Source organism: Gadus macrocephalus, chromosome 14, assembly GCF_031168955.1.
Source record: "Gadus macrocephalus chromosome 14, ASM3116895v1".
Lineage (NCBI taxonomy): Eukaryota > Metazoa > Chordata > Actinopteri > Gadiformes > Gadidae > Gadus > Gadus macrocephalus.
This window is the reverse complement of record NC_082395.1, coordinates 25,350,133-25,374,857: the sequence shown is the minus strand read 5'-3', so window position 1 is coordinate 25,374,857 and position 24,725 is coordinate 25,350,133. Positions and strand designations below refer to the sequence as shown.

The window sequence follows — 24,725 nt, the reverse complement described above, 5'->3', positions numbered from 1 at the left end:
CCAACCTGCTCTATAGCCGCGTTTACATGGCACATCTGATCCGCATAGATTTCTATGCGGCATAGATCTGTTCCTAAAATGTGTTCCGAATGTACTGTATACATGGCAGTAACAAAAGTGTCCGCTCTGTCTCTCGCGCACACCTGACACATCTCTGGACCGGCGGCGACATAATGGATGTCTTATCACTATCGGGGATTTTAAATTTGATTTTAATGAAAGCACAGCAGGAGAGAGCTTTTCTCTGCCTGCTCCTTCAATTAAGAAGGAGGACGACAGCGCAGCAACGTCAATTTCTCGTCAGATCTTTATATTTACCCCAAGCTCCGCCGCAAACAAGAGGAATTTGGATGCGAGTCCGCAGCCAAGACTGGTGGGAGAGAGTGGTCTTACGGGAATTTAGTGACCAGGAATCCTCGAAGGTCCAATTGCGAACTACTGCAGCTGCCATCTCTCTAAGTTAAGAAGTATTTTAACGTTCAGCCTGCAAAAGTACTAGACGTCATTAATAAACACCCATGTGTCCCGTCGCTTAGCAACCGGCCACGCTTACCGGACTACTTTTACGGAGTGATAACAAAGACTTGAATCAGGCAATAAATCCACTTTCCTTGACAGCGGTGAAGTTCGGTGTGCTTAAAAGTGCCGACGGAGCTCAGTGGACCAATTGCGAACTACTGCGGCTGCACTAAGTTAAACCCCAATCTATGCGGAATAAGTGTATACATGGCGATTTAAAACGGACTACACCACCTCTTCTATTCGGCATAGAATCTATGCCGAACAGATAATTGTATTCCGAATGAGGCGTATACATGACCATTTTCTATGCCGCATAGAAATCTATGCGGCATAGATGTGTCCATGTAAACGCGGCTAGTGTTCCTGTCTGAGGAACCAAGAGGGTTAAGATGCTTCCTTCAACATGTTGGTGAAAGTGTCAACTTGTTGTCTCCATGAAGAACAACAGGGCTGCCAGCCCTCCCTTCTCAGGGCAGGAGAAGGTCCCTGCTGTGCATGCCTCCTTCTGGAGATCCACACTCCTGAGCCGATGAGGGACTCACCCGTAGCTTATCGGTGATGCTCTCACACTCGGCCATGAGCTGAGGGATGATCTCCGCCTGCTTCCGCAGGTTCTGCAGCTCCTAGGAGAAGACAACATTCAGACGGTCAGCTCCCCCCTTCACCTCCACAATACCCCAGAACCACCTCCTTAGAGCTGAACACACACTAAACAGAACGGCGCTGGTGTAGTGAGGAGCAGGAGAGTCTCTAGCTCAGAGCTTCTGCCGGTTCAGAGGCTCACATCTGCATTCTTATCTGTCGGCATCTTGAGGAAGACATGAATCTGAGTTTCTTATGAAGGGCTATGTATATGAATATAATCCCATTAAAGAATACTGGAGATTTTCAGATCCTCCTAAGGAACAATGTGAGTTGAAGTGATGATTGCAGTACTGCTTTAGGCTGCACTCGGGAGCCATTATTCCTTCATGCTCACCTTATTGTAGCAGAGCGAGAAAGCAGACTGTTCGTTTTGCAGTCTCTCATCCAACACATCAATCCAACAAGCACCTCCTACTTTATCTTCCAGGTCTTGAAGCTACTGCTCGGTCGGTCGGTCATAAAGTAATAATGTCCAGCCAACCTCGAATAGTTCCACTTTTAGTTACCTTCACTTTATATGGTTTATGAAGATAAATTCCTTCCAAATCCGTCAAAATCATTTTGACAATTATTCTGTTTCGTCTGACTAATAATGATTCATAATGATGCATGAATAATGATCATCTGGCCCCCCTCCTGTTAATTCCCAATATCCAACAGACCAGCTGGGGTGAATCTCAACCACTCACTCACCCCCCAACCCTAGAGGCTACAGAGCACACTCACCCCCCAACCCTAGAGGCTACAGAGCACACTCACCCCCCAACCCTAGAGGCTACAGAGAACACTCATCCCCTATTAGGGGAGGGGCCTCCATGAGGGCGTACGTTTCCGCTCACCTGTTCCTTGTCTTGTAGCTCCGCCTCCAGCTCCTGCACCTTGGCGGTCAGCTGAGCGTTCCTCTCCTGCTCCAGGCTGACCTCCTTGCACTGGGCTTCCAGCTCAATGATCTGAAGTCAACACAGGAGAACATGGTTCACAAGTTCTACTGAGAGACGGATCAGAAGGTAGAGATTATCATTTTAGTCATGCATTGAATCAGTGTTTATGCATTATAGTCTTTTTAAGATTATTGTGAATCTTGAGGGGGAATATATATTTTTTTTGGATAGTAATTTCCCCCAACAGCAATACCTCTCTTAAAAAAACTAAACAAACCATTCTGTGACCCTCGTTACACAGAAACTATTTTAATTGTTTCAGTAGAAACAATTTTCAGTAGAAAAAGTAAATCAACCCTAAAACTCGTAAAAGTTATATTCATAAACAAACTAGTAGAGTGGCCAATCAGAAGCCCTTCTGCTCTGAATTTGTGAAACAGTCATTTGAAATCATGCCTCCGCCTCCATACAAGAGAGAACAGCATCACTGAACAAAAACCATTTACTACCAAATCATATCTATCTTTATTTTACATCAAACCAGCATAGAGCCACTCCCCAATTTAGGAAGAAACATCCGGATGAAGTAGGAAACCTTTCAAGGCATACACTGACGTGGTGCTCTGCTGTCTCCTGTCAGAGACAACAACCAAGCCTCCTCCTCCAGCATCGCCATCACCCCCATAACCACCTCCACCACCACTCTCCCCTTCGCCATCACCAGCCTCACCCCCACAATCACCATCACCACCTCCACCAGCACCACCCTCACCCTCACCCCCACCATCACCCTCACCCCCACCTCCACCAGCAGCACCCCCCTCACCACCACCCTCACCTCCACCAGCAACCCCCCTCACCAGCACCAGCACCACCCTCACCCCCACCAGCACCATCTCCACCCTCACCCTCACCACCTCCACCCCTCAACACCACCACCAAAGCAAAGGGAAAATGTGTGTTCAGAAGAGACTAACGGTACGTCAGTACAGACCAAGGGGCGGTATGCCCACCAAAGAGCTGCACAGTTGGGTTAGGGTTAGGGCTGCAGAGTCGGGGAGGAGTGGAGAGCCCCACCTTGTCCCGCAGAGCGTCGCTCTCCTCCTTGCAGACGCTAAGCTGCTTCTTCCAGCTCTCCACGTTGGCCGAGGACTCAGTCAGCGCGTCCTCCAGCCGCGCGTTGCTCTCCTGCAGCGTCTGGAGCTCCGTCTCCCACTTCTTGGCGTTGGTGTTGCTGTGGTGATGAGGAGAGGGGGGGCTTGAGCAAGGCTGGCGGCTTGTCTCAACCTGGGGGCTCCCCAAACTCTGTGTGACCCTCGAACCCTGTGTGACCCCCTAACCCTGTGTCCCCCTGACCCCCTGACCCTGTGACCCCCTAACCCTGTGTGACCCCCTAACCCTGCGTGACCCCCTAACCCTGTGTGACCCCCTAACCCTGTGTGACCCCCTAACCCTGTGTGACCCCCTAACCCTGTGTGACCCCCTAACCCTGTGTGACCCCCCAACCCTGTGTGACCCCCCAACCCTGTGACCCCTAACACTGTGACCCCTAACCTCCTACCTCTGTTCCACGGCGGTCTTGAGGCGGTCGTTCTCGCTCATGAGCAAGGCAGCCTCGGGGCCCACGTGGGAGATCTTCTCATCGTCGGTCCCGTTGATGCTGGAGGCCTGGGGGGTGGAGGGGTTGGAGGGGGTCACACGCCCCGACTCCTGACGGGCCAAGGAACAGACGACAATGTGAGCCCCTGTTCTAACCGTTCACCTCTCTGTCCAATATTAACATTGATAACAACTATAGTAGTAACACTGTAACACTAACACTGTAAGTCACACTATAGTAGTAACACTGTAGCACTATAATAGTAACACTGTAGCAATATAGAAGTAACACTGTAACCATAACACTGCAACAGTAACACTGTAGTAGTAACACTGTAGCACTATAGTAGTAACACTGTAGCAATATAGAAGTAACACTGTAACCACAACACTGTAACAGTAACACTGTAGTAGTAACACTGTAGCACTATAGTAGTAACACTGTAGCAATATAGAAGTAACACTGTAACCACAACACTGTAACACTGTAGTAGTAACACTGTAACCATAACACTAACAGTAACACTGTAGTAGTAACACTGTAGCACTATAATAGTAACACTGTAGAAATATAGAAGTAACACTGTAACCATAAAACTGTAACAGTAACACTGTAGTAGTAACACTGTAGCACTATAGTAGTAAGTTACACTATAGTAGTAACACTCTAACAGTAACAATGTAACCAACACTATAGTAGAAACACTATAGTAGTAACACTGTAGCACTAGAGTAGTAACACTGTAACGGTAACACTACAATAGTAACACTATAGAAGTAACACTATAGTTACACTGTAACAGTAACACTATAGTAGTAACACTATAGTGACACTGTAGCACTATATTAGTAACACTATAGTAGTAACGATATAGTAGTTACACAATGGCCTTAAACAACCTTACCAGAACCATGTGTGTTTTTTTCATTGTCATAATTGTAATAATAGTTAAAAATACATGTTAAAGAGAGTATGCTATATAACTGCTAAAATTCCTCGCACATTTAAGCCTTACTTAACGTTTATTAAATCCTTAAAGTAGCTTTGTGTTCTTATCTGCATTAGAGGGAAGGCTGTGATGGTATGCTGGTCCATAGCTGGGTGATGTCATGAGGTCAGGGTGATGTCATGAGGTCAGAGTGATGTCATGAGGTAAGGGTGATGTCATGAGGTCAGAGTGATGTCATGAGGTCAGAGTGATGTCATGAGGTCAGAGTGATGTCAGGAGAGGAGGGTGATGTCAGGAGAGGAGGGTGATGTCATGAGATCAGGGTGATGTCAGGAGAAGCGGGTGATCAGACTGAGGGCTACCTGGGAGTGATTGCTTGATGTCTCCATTTTCTCCTGAGATTTGTCTCTGGCCAGTTTCGCCGCATCCTTCACCTCTTGGAACTTCTCAGCAAACTAAAGGAACACAACAGGAGCAATTGAACAGAATCCAATCCAAATCGACCACTTGTGTTTGCAATAATAATTATAATAAGTGCTGTCAAGCGATTAAAATATTTAATCGCGATTAATGTAATAGTTAACTCAATATCACTTGATTTCTTTGTCCCATTAATTTTTCTAATTTTAATGCTCTTATCAACATGGAGAAGTGCATCGGCTTGCCTTGTGCAAATGTTTTTTTATTGATAACAACATTGGCATATACTGATCAAAACAGGACGATAAAAAAAAAGCCTATAGTGCAATTAAACGATGAACATGCAAACATACTGCCTTGAACATAGCAGTCAGGCTATTAATTCTTTGTTTTGAGCCAAAGAAAAAAAATAATGAAAAAAAAAATTGCGTTAATCGCGCGATAAAAGAAATTAACGCCGTTAAAATTGGTTTGCGTTAACGCCGTTAATAACGCGTTTAACTGACAGCACTAATTATAATATATTATATTGAAGAGCTGAAATGAACCCTGAGCTGTTCAAGGATCTGGGTCAGATCTTCTGATCTTTTAACGTTCTCCTCCTCTATAGTAACGACTGTGTACCAACCTTCGCAAGCTGCTGCTCTGAGCCGAAGCCAAGGCCGAAGACTGTGTTGGCCCTGCTGTCGGCCCACTGGCCAAACTTCTGGGAGGTCTTGGTGAAGGTCATGTTGGGGGTGATGGTGCTGTTGATGATCACCTGTAAAGGAGAAGAAGGAGAGGAATGATGAATTTGCGACACTCTGACACTCTGTACAATTTATGAAAAGGTCATTTTTATCAGCAGATAGGATTTAAGTTAGAGGCTGCTGTGGTCTGGGAGTTGCCCCCCATCTGCATTGACTGGATGACTCGCAAATGGGTTCTGAGACACAATATAAGCGTGTTAAAGCTAAATGTCCGAGACCGTGGAGAAAGCCTAAGAATGGGTTTAGTGTTTAGGCCCATTCACACCCTACGATTAATACGGATAGGGACCCTTGAGTCCGGTCCCGAAGGTCGTTTCGTTCGTCAGTGGGTCCGTCGGCTCTGAGCTTACGATTCCGGATTGCTCCGGGAGAAACAGAGCAATACCAACGGAAAAAGTCCAACCATTCGTGAAAATAGAGAGAGAGTAGCATAATATTTGATATGTATATACATATCAAATATGTATATACCTTACCTTACCTTTTTATTTTATTGTTCACCTGATTTGGCAATGAGTAGGCCTAACTGTTCATTTAAAATGGTGCAAAATTTTGAGGAGAGAATCTTTTTGTTGATGAGAGGTATCACATGCCACCGCCGTGTAGACCTACACTTTTTGCGCTTTTTTGGCAGATTTCAGATAACACAAAGCAAAATCATCTCCCCCTCACAGATGCCATGTTTGCGATTGTCGATGCCGGTAATTTGTCACACAACAGTTACTGCCCTCTAGAGGATGTATTGCTTAACATCCATAACAATGCTGAAACCTGTTCTATTTCATGTAGGCTACGCCGTCTAGGCTTCGCCTTATGGGCTTGTCCCGTGCGCGCGTCTGCGCGCGCTGAAAATTCAAACTATGCACCTATCAGCGTGGGCACTGCCCACATTTCCCACGGTATCGTGTCTATATAACGCGGTGTATACCGTCGCTCATCCTCCCTTTTCTTTCAGCACTTGTGCTTATCAGCGAGAAATTGAGAACTACAATTAAGAAGATGAGAACTTCAACACGGATCTCCCAAGCCGGTGGCAGCGGCTCGGGCGAGGCCGCGGACAAACGGCCCTTTTCAGGGCCACCTGAGAGCGCTCCTAGAGCTAGGTCCTTTTCAGGACTCCTATGCGCCTCCTGTCCCGCCTCCCTGGCACCGGGTGACGGGCACTTGGCGTGCTTTTGGTGCCTCGGCGCCGACCACGCCGCGGCTGCTATGGCGGCCCCCGTCTCCTGTGTCGCCTGCCGGGAGCTGCCTGAAGAGGGGATCCTCTCCAGGCATCTCTTCTTTTCCCCTGCGGTGGAAATGGCTGACGCCATCGACCTGTTCGGACCTGACGTCGACGGTGGCATCATCGACGCCTCCCTGGACGACGTCTTCGGCGACTCGGCGTCCGGTTTTTCCCGCTCTCGGGTTACAACCGCCACCGTCATACAACACGAGGGTCCGCGCCGGATGACCGATCTCTTCCGGGAGATCATGGGTGAGGCGGCGGCCATCAAAGGGATTCCCATGCCGGTCCCGCCTCTCGCCCCCGTATCTGACGATATGCAGGGCGAGTGCTTTCGCACCCCATCTTTTTCCCGGCGGGTTACCCAGTGCCCCTTGTTCCCGCCTTTGCAGCACTTGTTTATTGCTGCCGGTGAGGACCCTTTGACCCTGAAGGCTCCGGTAAGATCCTACACGGATTTCACCAACGTGGAGGGGTGGGCCGATACTCAGGCGAGGGGGATCCCTCGCCTGGAGCCTCCCCTGGCAGCGCTTCTCTGTCCGGGCGCTGGGCTCCTTAACGAAAAGCCGCTGCCCCCCGACCGCCTCCAGAAGCAGATTGTCGGCCTAACGGACAGGGTGTTCGTTTGTGCCTCTCAATCCGCGGCGGCGGTCAACAACATCGCCCTGCTCTCCTCTGCCATGCTCTCCTTGTCGGCTGACAGGGAGGCCTACGGCCCGGAGGAAGCCGCGAGATGGCTGGCGGTTTCCCGCTTTTCCAGCGCCATCCTCCAGCTATGCCAGCCGATAGCCGTTTCGGCCGGCCAGCATATGGCGTGGGCTACCATGATTCAAAGGGTCATATGGCTCTCCCACACTGCGGTGCCGGAACGAGAGCGGGCCAGCCTCGTCCAGGGTCCACTAGCGCCGGATGGCCTATTTGGTCCCAGGTTCCCCGAGGTGCTCGCGCACCAGCAGTCAGTCCGTGAGAATCGTTCCCGGTTCGGGACGATTCTCACGGGCTCCTCCCGCCAGCAGGCTGAGAGGAAGCGCGGTCTAGGCCGGTCCCAGCGTTCCATGGGACCGCCTCCATCTCCAGCCCCGGTGCAGCAGCCGCAGCCGCCGCGCATGGGGAGAGCAGCAGCGCCACGGACCGGGAAGTTCCGGACGCTTGCTCCTACTTTTTCTTTCCCTATTAAAGAAAAGAGTAAAGACCGTTCGGCCGAACGGCAGTACATGGTACCTAAAGAGCGATATTCCCCAGGCCACCTGCGTCCTACGCTTGTGGTGCGCTCCTCCATGTTGCCCATTTCCCCCTCTCAGCCCGGTGGCTGTAGGGGTCGGACGGCGTGTTCACATGGCCTCTGGTTCACCTGCTTCTAAGAAGCGGCGTCCCTTGGAGCCTCATGGACGGATCAGAGACTCGTTGCACGAGCCCGTGGATACGGCCGCTTGTACCGGTCTCCTGGTTCCCCACATTATAGGTGAGGAGATGGGTCCGTGCGCTGTGGCTACAGCCTGCGGACAGCGCACGCGCACGCGCCCGTTGGGGGTAGATGTGTTGGCACACACACCTTGGCCGCGGGCTCTCTTGTATGCGTTTCCCCCGCTCCAGCTGATCCTTCCTCTTCTGGAACGGGTCAGACAGGAGAGACTGTCTCTGATAGCCCCGGAGAACCGTTCAGCTCTGTGGTTTCCAGAGCTGGCCGCGCTCTCGCGGTCGGCGCCTTGGCCAGTACCATTCAGGCCGGATGCGCTTTCACAGGCCCACGGGACGGTGCACCACCCGCCCGATGTCTCGGGACGGCTGTTGGTTTGGCTCCTGGGAGGTTGATCCTGCAGGGCAAAGGTTTGCCTGAGACGGTTATCAACACTATTCAGAGTGCTCGTGCGCCTTCTACTTCTTCCCTCTATGCGGCGAAGTGGTGCGCCTTCTCTAATTGGTGTGAGACGAACCACGCTGTCCCATCTCAATGCGAGGTGGGAAGCGTGCTTTCGTTTCTGCAAAACTTATTGGAAAAAGGTTTGGCCTTCTCCACTATCAAGGTCTATGTGGCAGCCGTTTCGGCTGGCCATGCAGGCTGTGATGGTGGACCGATCTTCAGCCATCCACTGGTCAAGAGATTCTTGCGTGGGGCTAGACGGGTTAGGCCTGTTTTCACGCGTGCTTACACCACGCTGGGATCTCCCCACCGTGTTGCGCGGATTGTCCAGGGATCCTTTCGAGCCTCTCTCTCAGGCCCCTTTGGATGCCCTGTCATTTAAGACGGCGCTCTTGTTGGCCTTGGTTTCTGCCAAGCGGGCCGGTGAGCTAACCGCTCTGTCTGTCAGCCCGAGTTGCTTGTTGCTAAACGAGGACAGCTCCTTCGCGTTGCTCAGACCTAATCCTGCGTTCCTCCCGAAGAACATTAATAGTTCTTTTCGGTCAAGGGATATTGTGCTTAAGGCTTTTCACCCCCCGCCTCATTCTAGTGAGGCGGAGGCGGAGTAGCATCTCCTGTGCCCGGTTCGGGCGTTGGCTATGTACGTGAATCGCTCGGCAGCGTTCCGCTCCACACAACAGTTGTTTGTAAGTTATAGCGACGCTAGCAGGGGCCGCGCTCTCTCTAAGCAGCGGTTTTCTCGCTGGGTATGTGAGGGTGTTTGCCTAGCCTACTCTCGGCAGGGCTTGGCGCCACCGTTGGGCGTTAAAGCTCACTCCACACGGAGCGTGGCCGCTTCAACGGCTCTACTCAAGGGCGTTTCGGTGGAAGACATCTGCGCGGCTGCGTCTTGGTCTTCCCCCGGCCCCTTTGTCCGTTTTTACATGTTAGACATGTCCAGGGGCTCACTCGGCAACTCTGTGCTAGAGTCCGGGACCCCTTTTACGGCTTAAGAATATAGACATGTTCTTTAAAGCGTCGTGGTTGGATTTCCTCTCGCCGGCTGGCGAGTTGGACTTGATTACCAGTCTTACTCTCCCACCTTTTTTCAAATGAAAAACAGGCTAGGGGGTTTTCTATTGGCTCGCCAATTGTCTGGTGGTTTTGTTTACCAGTGTGGCACTCCCGCCGTTTTCTTCAAATAAGAAACGGCCGAGAGAGTCCCATTATTGGAGAGCCGAATTCCGTAGCTCCGCCCCCGGTGGTAGCGGACCTAATGGAAACCTAGTTGCTCTGGTTTTTCTTTTCCTTTCATGGGTTCCATGAAGCACGGAATAGAGCCGGAGTCTTTACAGACTCACTTTTTTCTCCCTTGATCATTGCCTTGCTTGATCTAGGAGGAATTCGTTTTTTATAAAGCTGTTGTGTTTTACACTTCCTTGGCTTTTTGAGTCTTAATGTGTTCTGGTGACTTAGGTCTTTTTGACTGGGGTCCTGCAGGAGTACATTGATCGGGCTCCGCTCGCAGCTTCACCTTAGCCCATAAGGCGAAGCCTAGACGGCGTAGCCTACATGAAATAGAACGATAGTTATGTTATTATAACTCTAGTTCTATGATTGTAGGCGTAGCCGTCTAGTTTCCCACCTGCTGTACCCTCCAATTGCTGAAAGAAAAGCTTGGAGGATGAGCGACGGTATACACCGCGTTATATAGACACGATACCGTGGGAAATGTGGGCAGTGCCCACGCTGATAGGTGCATAGTTTGAATTTTCAGCGCGCGCAGGCGCACGCACGGGACAAGCCCATAAGGCGAAGCCTAGACGGCTACGCCTACAATCATAGAACTAGAGTTATAATAACATAACTATCGTTATGTTATGTGACTTCTGCTCTCAACCAAACCTGGTCGGGAACAGGTTTTCAGCCAAGTCTATTGGGTTAGATCAGCGTGCGCAGCTTCCTAGCCCCACCTTTGACAATGGCGTCACCATTACTTGGTGTTCCCGTGGACCTTGGAGCCCGTATCGTACAGGGGTCTCTCAGACAGAGGCGATCCCTTGGCATTGCCTGAGAATATTCTTTATGAGAGATACAGGTTCTCATCAGAGGGTATTCGCTATTTGATCGTCCTTGTAGGACCAGTCTTAAATTTCTGGGCGGGGGGTTCGACCCCCAAGTGTGAAGCTTAAAAAGTCCCAATTCTCATGCATGTGGAATGCTTATTCGCTGAAGGTTATGGAATTATATTTTTGTGCCTATTTCGAGATTGAACCCATATTTTCAAGGCCGTGCTGGCACGACATCTATGGGGGTAAAAGGCATGAAGATAGACCGGCGAGATTTGAACCCCGGCCACTGGCATTCGGTCTTATACTAATCCACTACGCCTACCTCTCAGCAGTTGAAAACCTATGCAATACATTTCTTATATAGGGTGTATTTAAAGTGAATTCCCTGAATTATAGAATAAGGTAGGTTGGACGTTGCTTAGGCATCATTCTATTGGGATTAATGGCGGACAATTCTGCACGTGGCACAGTTATTTTATAGACAATATGCAGAAGCTTTTCAGTTACACGCTTTTATATCGACTGCTTGATCTATCCAATTTTTAAAGGTGAGTAAAATGACGCGACAAACGCCCCTTTCACATAAACGCGCATTAAACCTAAAGCCGGAAAACCGGCTCGACTAATCGAATCGAAGTGAGCTTCGTAGTACCATTTAACTCTGATCACGTGTTGCGTCTCTGTCGATCAAGGCTTTCCCAAGAAAGCCTGGGTATGTTCAGCGAGGTTCATAGTACAGGGCACTGATGTCATTGTTTGGAAGAATCAGGACATCACGGTTTGATATTTAGATAACATGAAACTTCCTTTCATGGTTTGCTTTTTACTTAGCATAACAATATCATGGTTTGGTGTTTAGTCGACATGAACCCTCCATCCAGGGTTTGATTTTGATCTGGTATAAAACTTGCTACCTTGATCCTCACTTGCTAATTATGGATAGCATGAGAATGTGGTGCCAATGTAGAACAGACTCATTCTTCCTTGGTTCAAAGACCAGCCCTACCCAGTCCAAAGCTTCAACCAAGCCCTTAACGTATGAGGGCCCAATGCTCCTACCAACACAACACCACTAGTTGCATATTAACATTCCTACACTGACAGATTGGATTACTATAACCCAAGGGGGGCTGGACTTCTCTGTGCACATCTAGCTATCAGAGTAGAGTCTGTAGCCTACTATTAATTATTGACTTCAACAATAACTATTTGTGCAGACTCTGCAACCACTAGATGGATCCATTATCAATTTAGAAGCCACCTTATTTTTCCCAATGATATTTATCCATCTATATATATGATGATATAAATTATGTCCATTCATGCACCCATGATCACAGTATATACAGATCCAAACAAAGAGCTACCCGATCTTACCAACCGGATAAATCTTTAGGGACGCACACACCCAAACCCATCAACACATACCTGCCATTGCTAACCCAGTAACCTAAGAGTTCAAATGACTTCATCAATATCTGCTAATGTAGTGAGTCAGCTGTTGTAGATCCACAGGGTCGTGGCTGGTAGAAGCCATCTGCCCTAGCATCAGATTACATGCATCTATTAGCTGCTACTAAACAGGATTCATAACAGCTGATCTAACCGAGCTTACTGATGTAGTCAGACACAGCCATGGCTGGACACACACACACACACACACACACACACACACACACACACACACACACACACACACACACACACACACACACACACACACACACACACACACACACACACACACACACACACACCCCCCAAAAGATGTGCAAGTCACCCTTACAATTAGGTGACAGAAAGAGACTTTAATCACAGTGATTCTATTGTCCCACGGCAACATGGCTTTGAAAGCAGCAGTGCTGAAATGAACAAGTGTCTCCAGTCTTCTTGAACGCCCCCACATTCTCTTGAATGAGGTGTCTGCAAAACACACTTCACCAAGTTGTTCCTAAGCACACAGTGCGAAACTGGCACAAGCTTAAAGCTTGTGCCAGTTAGGGTCACTAGGTTAGGGTCACTAGGGTTAGGGTTAGGGTCACTAGGGTAAGCGTTAGGGTCACTAGGGTTAGGGTCACTAGGGTGAGGGTCACTAGGGTGAGGGTCACTAGGGTTAGGGTCACTAGGGTAAGGGTTAGGGTCACTAGGGTTAGGGTCACTAGGGTTAGGGTCACTAGGGTAAGGGTCACTAGGGTAAGGGTCACTAGGGTCACTAGGGTTAGGGTCACTCGGCCACAGAATCTTTAAACATGCTGAAGGCGGTGTCACCCTCCAGGCCTGATATGAATATTAAGTCGGATAGTTGGAAAGAGTTATATAAAGACAAAAATATATATACAAAGACATGGAAATAAATGATAAAGAAATACATAAATGACACTTCAGACACTGGGATTGTGTGGGCATGCAAATGACTAAGAGTAGTAAGGGAGCAAGTCACAGAGTGGGAGTGAAGGAGAAAGAGAGACAGAGAGACATAGGCAGAGAGTCTGAGCGAGAGGGACTGAGAGACATAGAGAGAGTCAGAGCGAGGCTGTACGCTAGAGAGAGAACGTCAGAGAAAGAAGCGATTGACAGGAGCAGCTGCTGTGGCCGGGAGTTGGACTGTGTATCAAGTAGCAGAGAAGGAGCAGAGGCACAACAGGGAGCTAGGAGAAGCTAAGAGGAGCAGAGCCACAACGAGGAGCTAGGAGGAGCCAGTGGGAGCAAGGAGGAGCAGGCCTGACTGAGGGTAAGGGTTAAGGTTAGCCGTTAACCCTAACCCTGAGGAGCCCGGTTGCCCGGGGGGGGGGGGGGACCTTTTAAATAGTCGTCCTCTCTGGGTGATATAGTGGAGCGTACGTTTCAACTACACAAGGTCCTAGGAGCATCACAGCATAATCAGGTAACAGGGCTAGCATCATTGATAATGAAAGTGTGTGTGAGATAGAGATAGATAGATATATAGTTGTGCTGTATGTCGACTGGTGGACTTCAGTGTGAGGTTCCCATCGCCAGCACGTGGTGTGATCGCCTTCAATCGCCATGGAAACATGCTACCCTCTATCTGCTGGAGGAAGGAGCACGATGGGCAGCGAGCAGCAGCGTCTGCTGGGGTGGTGAGCCCCGTCAAGTCTTGGAGAACATAGGAGTAAATTTAGAGCACAACCGTGGCTGTACAGACAAGGTCCTGTGGACCAACCCTCCCTCCTTTACCCTAGCCCTAACCCTAATCCTCCCTCCTTAAGACTAGCTCTAACCCTCCCTCCTTAAGACTAGCTCTAACCCAACCCTCCCTCCTTAAGACTCGCTCTAACCCAACCCTCCCTCCTTAAGACTAGCTCTAACCCTCCCTCCTTAAGACGAGCCCTAGAGGACTAGAGGGTTGGGTTAGACTAGCTCTAACCCAACCCTCCATCCTTAAGACTAGCTCTAACCCACCCCTCCATCCTTAAGACTAGCTCTAACCCTCCCTCTTTAAGATTAGCTCTAACCCCCCCCCCCCCCCCTTAAGACTAGTTTTAACCCTCCCTCCTTAAGACTAGCTCTTTCCCAACCCTCCCTCCTTAACACTAGCTCTAACCCTCCCTCCTTAAGACTAGCTCTAACCCTCCCTCCTTAAGACTAGCTCTAACCCTCCCTCCTTAAGACTAGCTCTAACCCTCCCTCCTTAAGACTAGCCCTAGAGGACTAGAGGGGTGGGTTAGACTAGCTCAGGTTAGACTAGCTCTAACCCAACCCTCCATCCTTAAGACTAGCTCTAACCCAACCCTCCATCCTTAAGACTAGCTCTAACCCTCCCTCTTTAAGATTAGCTTTAACCCTCCCTCCATAAGATTACTCCTAGCCCTAATCCTACTTAAGCCTAGCTCTAACCCTAACCCTAACCCTCCCTCCATAAACCTAACCCTAGGGCATTGGTTCTCAAAGTGCGGCCCGCGGGCTAATGGCGTCCGGGAGAAACATTCCTGGCGGCCCGCAATGACATACAGATGCAAGTAAATAAAAAAGAAAAAAAGTTTTTTTCTTTTTTAATTATATCAATATTAATTTAAACAAAAAGAGAAATTATTAAGAGAAAAGTCGACTCTCTAGCATTCAATTAAATCCTGTTACATTTGTTAGTTTTAATCCGACTGTACATTACTTTGAAAGGATGAACCTCAGTTTCGTGATTTAGACCTCACTTGACCTCACTCCCAGAGGTCCACGGTGCAATGTTTTTTTTCACCACTGGTATGCTGACGGCGTTTCCCTCCTAATTTTCTTTCCTTTGGCGGCCCTCAGTCAAATTTTGGGTTCCTAAATTGGCCCTCAGCTGTCAAAACTTTGAGAACCCCTGTCCTAGGGTATCTTTATGAATAGTAAACTGAGAAAATTAAGGGGGAAATTTACTTCTGGAACCAGAACGCTGTGCAACTGGCACCAGTTGCACTCTATTGCATCCAGTTTCATTGTGTCGACGCCCGTTGGTGGCGCCCTGTGGGAAAATGAACGGAGAGGTTCCTGGCTAACAGACGTGTTATGTTACATCCTTCTATGCATTATATTTTGGCTCCATGAATCAGATGACTTTTATCCCTTATATGGCTTCCTGTAGCGGGTAGTTTCTCAACCGATACTCCCTTGGTTGAGTCTGGTTAGGAGACCTGGTCGATGTGAACCCACGCACCTTGGAGCCATCCACGCTGATGATGCGGTAGCTGTTTCGCGTGCTGTCGTAGAAGTAGGAAACGGTGACCGCCTGCTTGCTGGCAGGAACCCAGTTCTTCTTGGTGGTCGGGTCGATCTGGAACACATGGGCCCTGGTGGTGAAGATGGGCTGCTCCCTGGACAGGAGGAGCAGGAGAGAGACACAGGAGGAGAGGAGGAGGAGAGGAACCCAGGAGGAGGAGAGAGACACAGGAGGAGGAGGAGAGGAACCCAGGAGGAGGAGAGAGACACAGGAGGAGGAGGAGGAGGAGGAGAGAGACACAGGAGGAGGAGAGAGACACAGGAGGAGGAGGAGGAGGAGGAGGAGGAGGAGGAGGAGGAGGAGGAGGAGGAGAGAGACACAGGAGGAGGAGAGAGACACAGGAGGAGGAGGAGGAGGAGAGAGACACAGGAGGAGGAGGAGGAACCCAGGAGGAGGAGAGAGACACAGGAGGAGGAGGAGGAGAGAGACACAGGAGGAGGAGGAGCAGCAGGAGGAAGAGGAGGAGGAGAGGAACACAGGAGGAGGAGGGGGAGGAGAGGAACACAGGAGGAGGAGAGGAACACAGGAGGAGGAGAGGAACACAGGAGGAGGAGAGGAACACAGGAGGAGAGAAAGAAAGAAAGAAAGAAAGAAAGAAAGAAAGAAAGAAAGAAAGAAAGAAAGAAAGAAATTAGTCTGTCATTGTCTTTCTGAGGATCGGAGGTCCACACCTTGAATGACCTGAACCCGTGGCCTCAGGGCCTCGTGGCCCCGTGGCCTCAACGGCCCTTGGCCTCAGTGCCTAGTGGCCTTGTGGCCCCGTGGCCTCAACGGCCCGTGGCCTCAGTGCCTAGTGGCCTCGTGGCCCCGTGGCCTCAGTGCCTAGTGGCCTCAGGGCCCCGTGGCCGGCCTCAATGGAGCCCTCTGGTCCTTGGGTCTCAAACACGTCAGTCAACCTTCTGTTGGACAGAAGATGTCTGCACTGTGATGCAAACTGGAAGATCTAGTGCGGGCAGAATGTGAGTCAGCTCACTTCCTTAGCATCAAATAAAAGGCGTGTTTGTCTGTTTGTTCTTCAAGAGAGGAGCGACCTCCAAGGAACCGGGGGGGGGGGGGGGGGGGGGGGGGAGTGAACATAGTGATAGAGAGAGATTCATTCTCAGTGCACCGAATGCACTGGAAATACTATCTATCTAATACTTGGTGTTCGATGCAGTGTGACGCTCTCCGTCTCCTCTTCCATCTAGTGCTCTCCTATTTCACAACAACTATATAAACTCAGACAGACACAATCAATCATTTAGTCATGCACCCATCAGTCTATAAGAACCATTGCTGTTCTGCAGCTAGTCCTTCTGAAGAGACACAGCTTGGTGGTCACAGTTGCATTCTGGATTGGTTTTGTCTTAATCAGTAAAACAAAGAAGAATTTGGGTAGTTAATAGGACATTTGGGACAAGTGAGGGAAACATTGTACAGTATTGAGAAAGAAAGCAATGAATCAGTTATGTTGGTGAGAAGCCGACGAAACAGGTTTAATAATCCCAACATTCCTGAGTTACAGGGAGCATATTGTTAATCAGACAGTTAGAAAATAGTGTATAAGCCAGAGGCTATTAAAGCATTTACTTCCACTGGAATTAAGGCCCTCATACTAATTAAAGCTACATACATGGGCTACCCTTTTTATCCTCATCTCAGAACTGATCGGCTTTGGGGAGAAACAAAACCCATTATACAGATCACTGTTGTCACACAAAAGCGGACACACACACACACACACACACACACACACACACACACACACACACACACACACACACACACACACACACACACACACACACACACACACACACACACACACACACACACACACACACACACACACACACACAACTCTACCGTGAGCCTATTGACTCCTATATATGGGTAAGGGTAACCCAGGTTAGGGTTACGTTAACCCATGTTAGGGTAACCCAGGTCTACATAGCTTGCTGCTTGAAGACTAGTATGAAGCTGGGGGTTTCCCCCCGTTAGGTGTTAGGGAGAGGTGTGAAGGTGAGGTGAAAGGGTTATATCGTCATCAGGAACATGCTTCTGCCTCGTAGTAATGCATGTAGAGCGTAATATCCTCAGCTTGTAACTGTTTGTAGCTGATAGAAAGTGAGGCGGTCTCATCAGAGATTGTGACACATTCTTCACGTTCCTAACCTCCTCACATTCCAATGTTAATGCTCACCAAACATGTTTCACCAGGGAGGGGCTGCCTGATGGGGAAACAAGAGACACTGCAGGGTTATCTATCTATCTAGCTATCTATACATATACATATATATACACACACACATACATATATAATAATCATGGAGAGGGACGGAAACCTCTCGCATACAACGCATGCAGTGGGATATCAGTGACTGAAGTACGATGTTGCGTTTGCTTCACTGTGTTCCCTTCACCTGGGATCTCCACCGGGCTGAGACACACGGACGACAGAAGGAGTTCAGCAGCATTGCTGAGGGCAGAGCCTGTCAGACAAGGTGCACCAGTATCTTCCCTTACTGCCTCTGGTGCAATGCAGGGGGGTGGGGGGTGGGGGGGGTCAGGTATGCAACACAAGTCTGGAGGACTCAAATGACCACCGCTAAATGTGTCTGACTGGAATTTCTGGAACAAATTGTTCTGGAAAATAAGCACAACTTAACCCTTAACAACACCTAAGCAATATCCATTAGCCACATCCAAACTACAAAGAATAACTAAACAGAAGCAGAAGCTCAAAGCACATCTAGAGAGCCGATCCAGAACAGCCGAGTCGAGGCGGTTCATTAGTGAGAGTATCTCAGAAGCAGCGCCGGAGCAAGTCTTTAAGAAGCCTTTATACCTTATTAAGACATTTAGGAGTAATCTGAGTGTCATCCCGTTTAAAAATATAAAACATTGTTTGGGAAACCCCCCCATGGGCTGTGGCAGAGGGCAGCCACACAGAAGAACGAAATAGAGGGGGAGAGAGGAGGACTAGGGAGAGCAGAGGGGGAGAGAGGAGGACTAGGGAGAGCAGAGGGGGAGAGAGGAGGACTAGGGAGAGCAGAGGGGGAGAGAGGAGGACTAGGGAGAGCAGAGGGGGAGAGAGGAGGACTAGGGAGAGCAGAGGGGGAGAGAGGAGGACTAGGGAGAGCAGAGGGGGAGAGAGGCGGACTAGGGAGAGCAGAGGGGGAGAGAGGAGGACTAGGGAGAGCCGCAGTGTGAAGCAGATGGTCCACAAGCCCTGAACCATTTGCTGAGGAACCGTCTCCCACCATCCCACCCCACCCCCACCACGCCTTTATTCATCATTAGAAGCACCTTCTCTCCCCCCGCATCCCCCCTCCCTCTGGCAGGTCACAGGGTGAGGGGAACCCTGGGAGAACCACAGGGTGAGGGGAACCCTGGGAGAACCACAGGGTGAGGGGAACCCTGGGAGAACCACAGGGTGAGGGGAACCCTGGGAGAACCACCCTCACCTGCAGCAGCAGCGAGAGCGAGCGAGAGACTATGGGAGGTGACAGAACAGCTAATCAATGAGGGTAAAGCCGCAGTGCCACCGCTGACCAGTCGGCAGATTATGAAGCTGGCCTCAGTGAAGGCCTCTGAGCCGGCTTACTCTGAGCAGCCAGCCCTCACTAAGTCGGCTGGGATCGCACACGCTGGAGTGCGATCTCCACTAGTCGATGGCGAGCAGCGTGTGAAGCTTTACCTCAGTCAGCGTTACCAGGTCTCCCTCCTGTCATCAGTCAGTGTTATCTCAGTCATCGTTACCTCATTCAGCGTTACCTCAGTCAGCGTTACCTCAGTCAGCGTTACCAGGGCTCCCTCCTGTCATCAAGAAGCTTTCCCTCAGTCAGCGTTACCAGGGCTCCCTCCTGTCATCAAGAAGCTTTCCCTCAGTCAGCGTTACCAGGGCTTCTCCAGTCATAGGTCAGCGTTACCTCAGATGTTAAATCATTGCCTAATACTGTTTTGATATTATTTTTGCTGGTATGATTTAATCTAAATAAAACCAGGGAATGAATTACTTCAAATGTATTGCTTGTTCAGAAAGGAGCTTGGTACCACCATACAGACATGATGCTTGGCTGGCTGGCCATGTCTCTACTGAAACACTGCAAAGAACTATCCCTCACCCTTCTGAAACACTGCAAAGAACTATCCCTCACCCTTCTGAAACACTGCAAAGAACTAACCCCCACCCTCACCCTACTGAAACACCACAAGGAATTAAACCTCACCCTAACCCTCCTGAAACACCACAAAGAACTAACCCTCACCCTAACCTAACCCTCACCCTAGTCCTGAAACACCGCAAAGAACTAACCGTCACCTCACCCTTCTCCCAAGACACATATCTGCAGTACATTTCCATCTCAAACCTGCTAGCTGAGTGGACTACAGATGGAACCAGTCGGTGTTAGAAGGGTTAGTGCAAACACAGGATCATAGACTGGAATTAATTGGATCATAGAGTAGTGATAATCGTTGCGATATATAATGTCCAGACTCTTTCAGGGTGCAGGACCCGGGAGCGGCCCTGGATAACAACACATGGCACTAGGAAACATAAACTGCTGGAATCAAATAAATTAAACATAAATGTATATATCTATCGATCGATCTATTAAGATGAATAGATAAATGTATATATATATATATATATATATATATATATATATATATATATATATATATATATATATATATATATATATATATATATATATATATATATATAAATAAAACTAGTTTAAGAAAGTTTTGAAGAGTTATAGTTAATTATAAGATTTTCGAATAAAGAACTGCTATCAGAGCGCTTTAAAAATGACATCCAACACACGCGAGATAGAGCGATGTGGACATTAATTAGACCTGCTGGAGGCTGCGCAGTGAGAGCCTGCTGATTGTATAACACCCGCTGCCCACACTGCAACACGATGGTGGTTTCACCTCCGAACCACAATCACACACGGAGCAACGCTGCTCTGACAGCCACGCCCCCAGCCCTGCTCTGACAGACACACGCCCCCCAGCCCTCGAATACGGCGGAATGTTATATTATAGGGCCTACTAATGAACACCATCCTAATTCAATTTAACTGAGCCCCACTCTTCCATACTTGAAAAGTCATAAATTGACTGAAGGCTTCCGAGAACCACTAATACGAGGAAGAACTTAAGATAGTGGGATTCACAGAAAACCACAGCCACATACACATGTATTAAAGTTACCCATGTATCAAAGTGATCCATGTATCAAAGTAATCCATGTTTTAAGTATTAAAGTTATCCATATATTAAGTATTAAAGGGATCCATTATGTATCAAAGTGATATATGTATTAAAATGATCCATGTATTAAAATGATCTATTTATTAAAGTGATCCATGTCTTAAGTATTAAAGTGGTCCATATATTAAGTATTAAAGTGATCCATGTATCCAAGTGATCCATGTATTAAAATGATCTGTATTAAAGTGATCCATGTCTTAAGTATTAAAGTGATTATATATTGAGTATCAAAGTGATCCATGTATCAAAGCGTGTCGTGGACTCACCCCATTGCGCGTACTTGAAGAACAGAACAGCTCCTTTCGCCCTGGCTATGCTATTGGGTTTTGTGTGAAAAATATCAGTTCAGAACATGAATTAAGTCCACTTGACGATCAGCTGGCAACAGACTTCATTCCTCGACCACAACCTCCAAACAAGTCCTTGGCACAGCGACGGCTGAAATAGGAGACGACTTGGTTAACTCGATCCACCGGCTCGTCAGGGTTCTTACGCGGAGATATGCGTCAAAACCATCCGTCTACTGCTCGGCTCGGTGTAGGCCTACTAATACATGAAGTTAGTGAACGCGTTTCGTTCCGGCGGTGCAAGACTTGTTTCTCCAGCAGATTGCGATCATCTGAGGAGCGGACAGAAGCGACAGCAGCGACACAGAGCGGTTCCACCTGCTCTGTTTCCACCCACACTTTGTCTGCTCTGTGAAGAGTTCATCCAACATCGCACTTCTATACAGCTGTACATCAACATAGAAATCCCAATCAAATACATTCCAATTAAAAATATATATATTCATGAATTCACCTTTGACTCGTGGTAAACGTAAGACACTTACATGTTTATTGCCCTTGATGTTTGATTAAGCAGTAGCACTTGTACTGTTAGTGATTTTAGGATTTTTAGTGCTGTGGAATCTGTTACTTTATATACATAATACAACTAATGAAAGGATCAGTGTCGCAGCAGAAAGCCGTCGACCCTTCAAGTGTTGGCGAACATGCGCCCACGGAACCAATGTATGTGTCTTATTGTTCAGGCGGAGCGGGTTTATTGGTGCACCTTTGTTAAGCTGTTTGCCCCCACCTTACTTTTCTAATTGGATTAAACGGGCAGGTGAGGATGGTGTTTTTCAATGCATCGCAACGTTCACCTGATCGTAAAATGAAATGAATTGATCAGTTAATTTGAATTGATTTCAGATCATCGTTACGACGTAATGTGATTTAGTGTAGATCCACTCCGGGTGAGGGTTAGGGTTCTTAACTACCAACTAAACGTACTAAATAACCACAGCCCTAACCTCATGTCTGCTGACCAATAGTTATTTATTTTGTACGCTTTTTTGTTGTCTTCCAGAATGACGGAGAACACGGAGCACAAACCTGATTATGAGGAACGGTTTGCCAACAGATTCTCAGCCGACGACGCGATTTACCAGGTGTATCGGAGCCGGCCGGCAGACCCGCCGCCCATCGTGGAGAACTGGAGCTCTAGAGGCAGAGATCACAGGTAAATATCTGTCTCTCTGTCTTTCTGTGTCTCCATTACAACAGAGCAATTAAATTAGGGTTCTCTATTGATAACAAAAGAGGAAAACATTTGTTGAACGTTCGTTTTCATTGAGGTACTATAGTTAGTATAAACCTTCTGTAATTGCAATTAGATATAGCCCACATTATAGGCCTGGAAGTTAACCTTAAACCCATTGATCAATTTGATATCATGCTTTGTACCCGGAGATCAGGTCTTTCCTTATCTCGTTCTAGACACCGAGGAGGTGGTGGACGGGGAGGAGGAGTAGGAGGTCATGGCTGGCATGGAGATCGGGGTTGGGGAGGAGATCGGGGTTGGAGAGGAGATCGGGGTTGGGGAGGCGATCATCGCAGGCAGCAAGACCGTCGGGGTCATGAGAGTGGCCACCAGTCAGGCCACCAGTCAGGCCACCAGTCAGGCCACCAGTCAGGCCACCAGTCAGGCCACCAGTCAGGCCACCAGTCAGGCCACCAGTCAGGCCACCAGGGATACAACCCTTACAACCAGAGACCATACCACAGCTATTAATCCCAAACTCCTTTTCTGGCACTAGAATGTACAGCTCAGTACAGAGTCCCGGTCCAATACCTCGCCCTCATAGTGAAGATAAAGGTTTAACAATTTGCAGGGGTTTGTCCTATGCAGCAGAGAAGTTAGTTCATCATTAACAAGAAGAATGGTTTACACTTAAATCCTACTCCTACTGATTATAGCTGCAGCTATTTTCTAATCTCCACCGGTAATCCAACCAATTATGGGAAGTAACCTGCATTTATGAAGGGGTGTGTTTTCCTTTGTTATATGAATAGGCACACTGTTGGAACTGAAAAAACATGTTTATAATTTAGCTATAGTTACTACATCATTTATACTTAATTTGTATTACTGAAATGTTCAGCTGGTCCGGATGCAGCTGCTGAATCCGACTGGCCCCTGAAACTGTATTTTACTTGAGTGTTGTTACTTAAGTGTTGTTATTTGAGTATTTCACTATAAGCTACACAAGTGTACATTGGTGTAGAAACCTCTTCAATAAAAATAAGTCATTTTTCTACTTAATATTTGAGATATTGATTGAACTGATCTGAGAGAAAATTAGGAAATAAACAATCTAAACAACATGATCAAAGGATAGATATTTAAATTTGTGAGTATGATTCCATTGATGGCTGAAATATGATTCATGGCTTGGTTAACTTTCTTTTATTTAAAGTTTTATTTGACCAGATTAGTTTCATATGAGCTGTTCAGTAGTAGCAGTTAACAAGCTACAACACTGCATAAGAAACTATTTGCATTAAGTCGGGCAGAGAAGCAAGACCAATGAGGCAACACCGATGTAAATTCAAAACAAACTTTATTTATATAGGGCCTTTCGTGCTAAATTGCAATACAAGGTGCTTAACAATAAAATGGATAAAGAGAATGCTGAGTTAAATGGGTATTTCTTAAGGTTTCTTTTAAAGGTGTTCACATATTGTGATGTCCTCAGCTCCTGTACATATTGTGATGTCCTCAGCAGGCTGTTCCAGAGGCGAGGACCATAGACACTTAAGGCCGCCTTTCCATCGGTCTCTGTCCTCACCCGGAGAACATCTCAAAGGCCAGTACCAGAGGACCTCAGTAGATAGATAGATAGATAGACACTTTATTGATCCCTTGGGAATGCTCCTTCAGGGAAATTCAAAATTCCAGCAGCAGTGATCTAAAGGGAGCATACATCAGAAGCATCTTTGAGAAATATCCGGGCACTAGCTCATTGAGTGTTTTGAACATTAAGAAGATTTTAAAATCGATTCTAGAACTGATGGGCAACCAATGAAGAGACTTTGGGACAGGTGAGATGTGGACTCTCCTTCTGGTCTTGGTAAGTACACATGCTGCTGCATTCTGGGTGATCTCTATCTTATATAGAGCTTTCTGGGATTATATATTATATTAATTATCTGGTGGACTGGATTGACGATTACCTTACTGACAGTACGCCACAGTACGTCAGGCTGAAGGACACCACGTCCGATACTGGTCAGCAGCACTGGAGCACCCCAGGGCACGGTCCTGGGCCCTCTTCTCTTCACCCTGTACACCTCAGAATTTGCAGCAAACTGCTGTGGATGTTTTACCAATCTGTGGTTGCCAGCATCCGCTTCTACACTGTGTTGTGCTGGGGAGGCAGCATATACAAGAGGGACATCTCCAGACTAGATAAACTGATCAGGCGGGCCGGCTCTGTGTCCGGCATGAAGCTGGACTCACTGGTGACGATGGCAGAGAGGAGGACACTGGACAAACTGCTGGACATTATTGACAATG

At 48.0% G+C, this 24,725-nt stretch overlaps 1 protein-coding gene across 3 annotated transcripts in view; it reads right to left on the bottom strand.

The window, feature by feature from the left end:
* homer2 (homer scaffold protein 2) overlaps positions 1 to 21,884 on the bottom strand; it is a 43,307-nt gene extending 21,423 nt beyond the window's left edge. Inside the window, exons 1-9 of one of the 3 annotated variants that reach the window (XM_060072294.1) lie at positions 21,715 to 21,883; positions 21,149 to 21,320; positions 15,555 to 15,711; positions 5,646 to 5,777; positions 4,960 to 5,052; positions 3,610 to 3,758; positions 3,126 to 3,282; positions 2,007 to 2,117; positions 1,065 to 1,145 (exon numbers count right to left, since the gene is read on the bottom strand). In XM_060072294.1, the coding sequence (XP_059928277.1) occupies positions 1,065 to 1,145; positions 2,007 to 2,117; positions 3,126 to 3,282; positions 3,610 to 3,758; positions 4,960 to 5,052; positions 5,646 to 5,777; positions 15,555 to 15,711; positions 21,149 to 21,153 (885 nt within the window). In that variant the 5' untranslated portion in view covers positions 21,154 to 21,320; positions 21,715 to 21,883. Of the gene's footprint in view, positions 1 to 1,064; positions 1,146 to 2,006; positions 2,118 to 3,125; positions 3,283 to 3,609; positions 3,759 to 4,959; positions 5,053 to 5,645; positions 5,778 to 15,554; positions 15,712 to 21,148; positions 21,591 to 21,714 lie in introns of those variants that run through there. The other 2 variants (XM_060072296.1, XM_060072297.1) reach the window with 2 other exon arrangements.
* Positions 21,885 to 24,725: the final 2,841 nt, after the last annotated feature.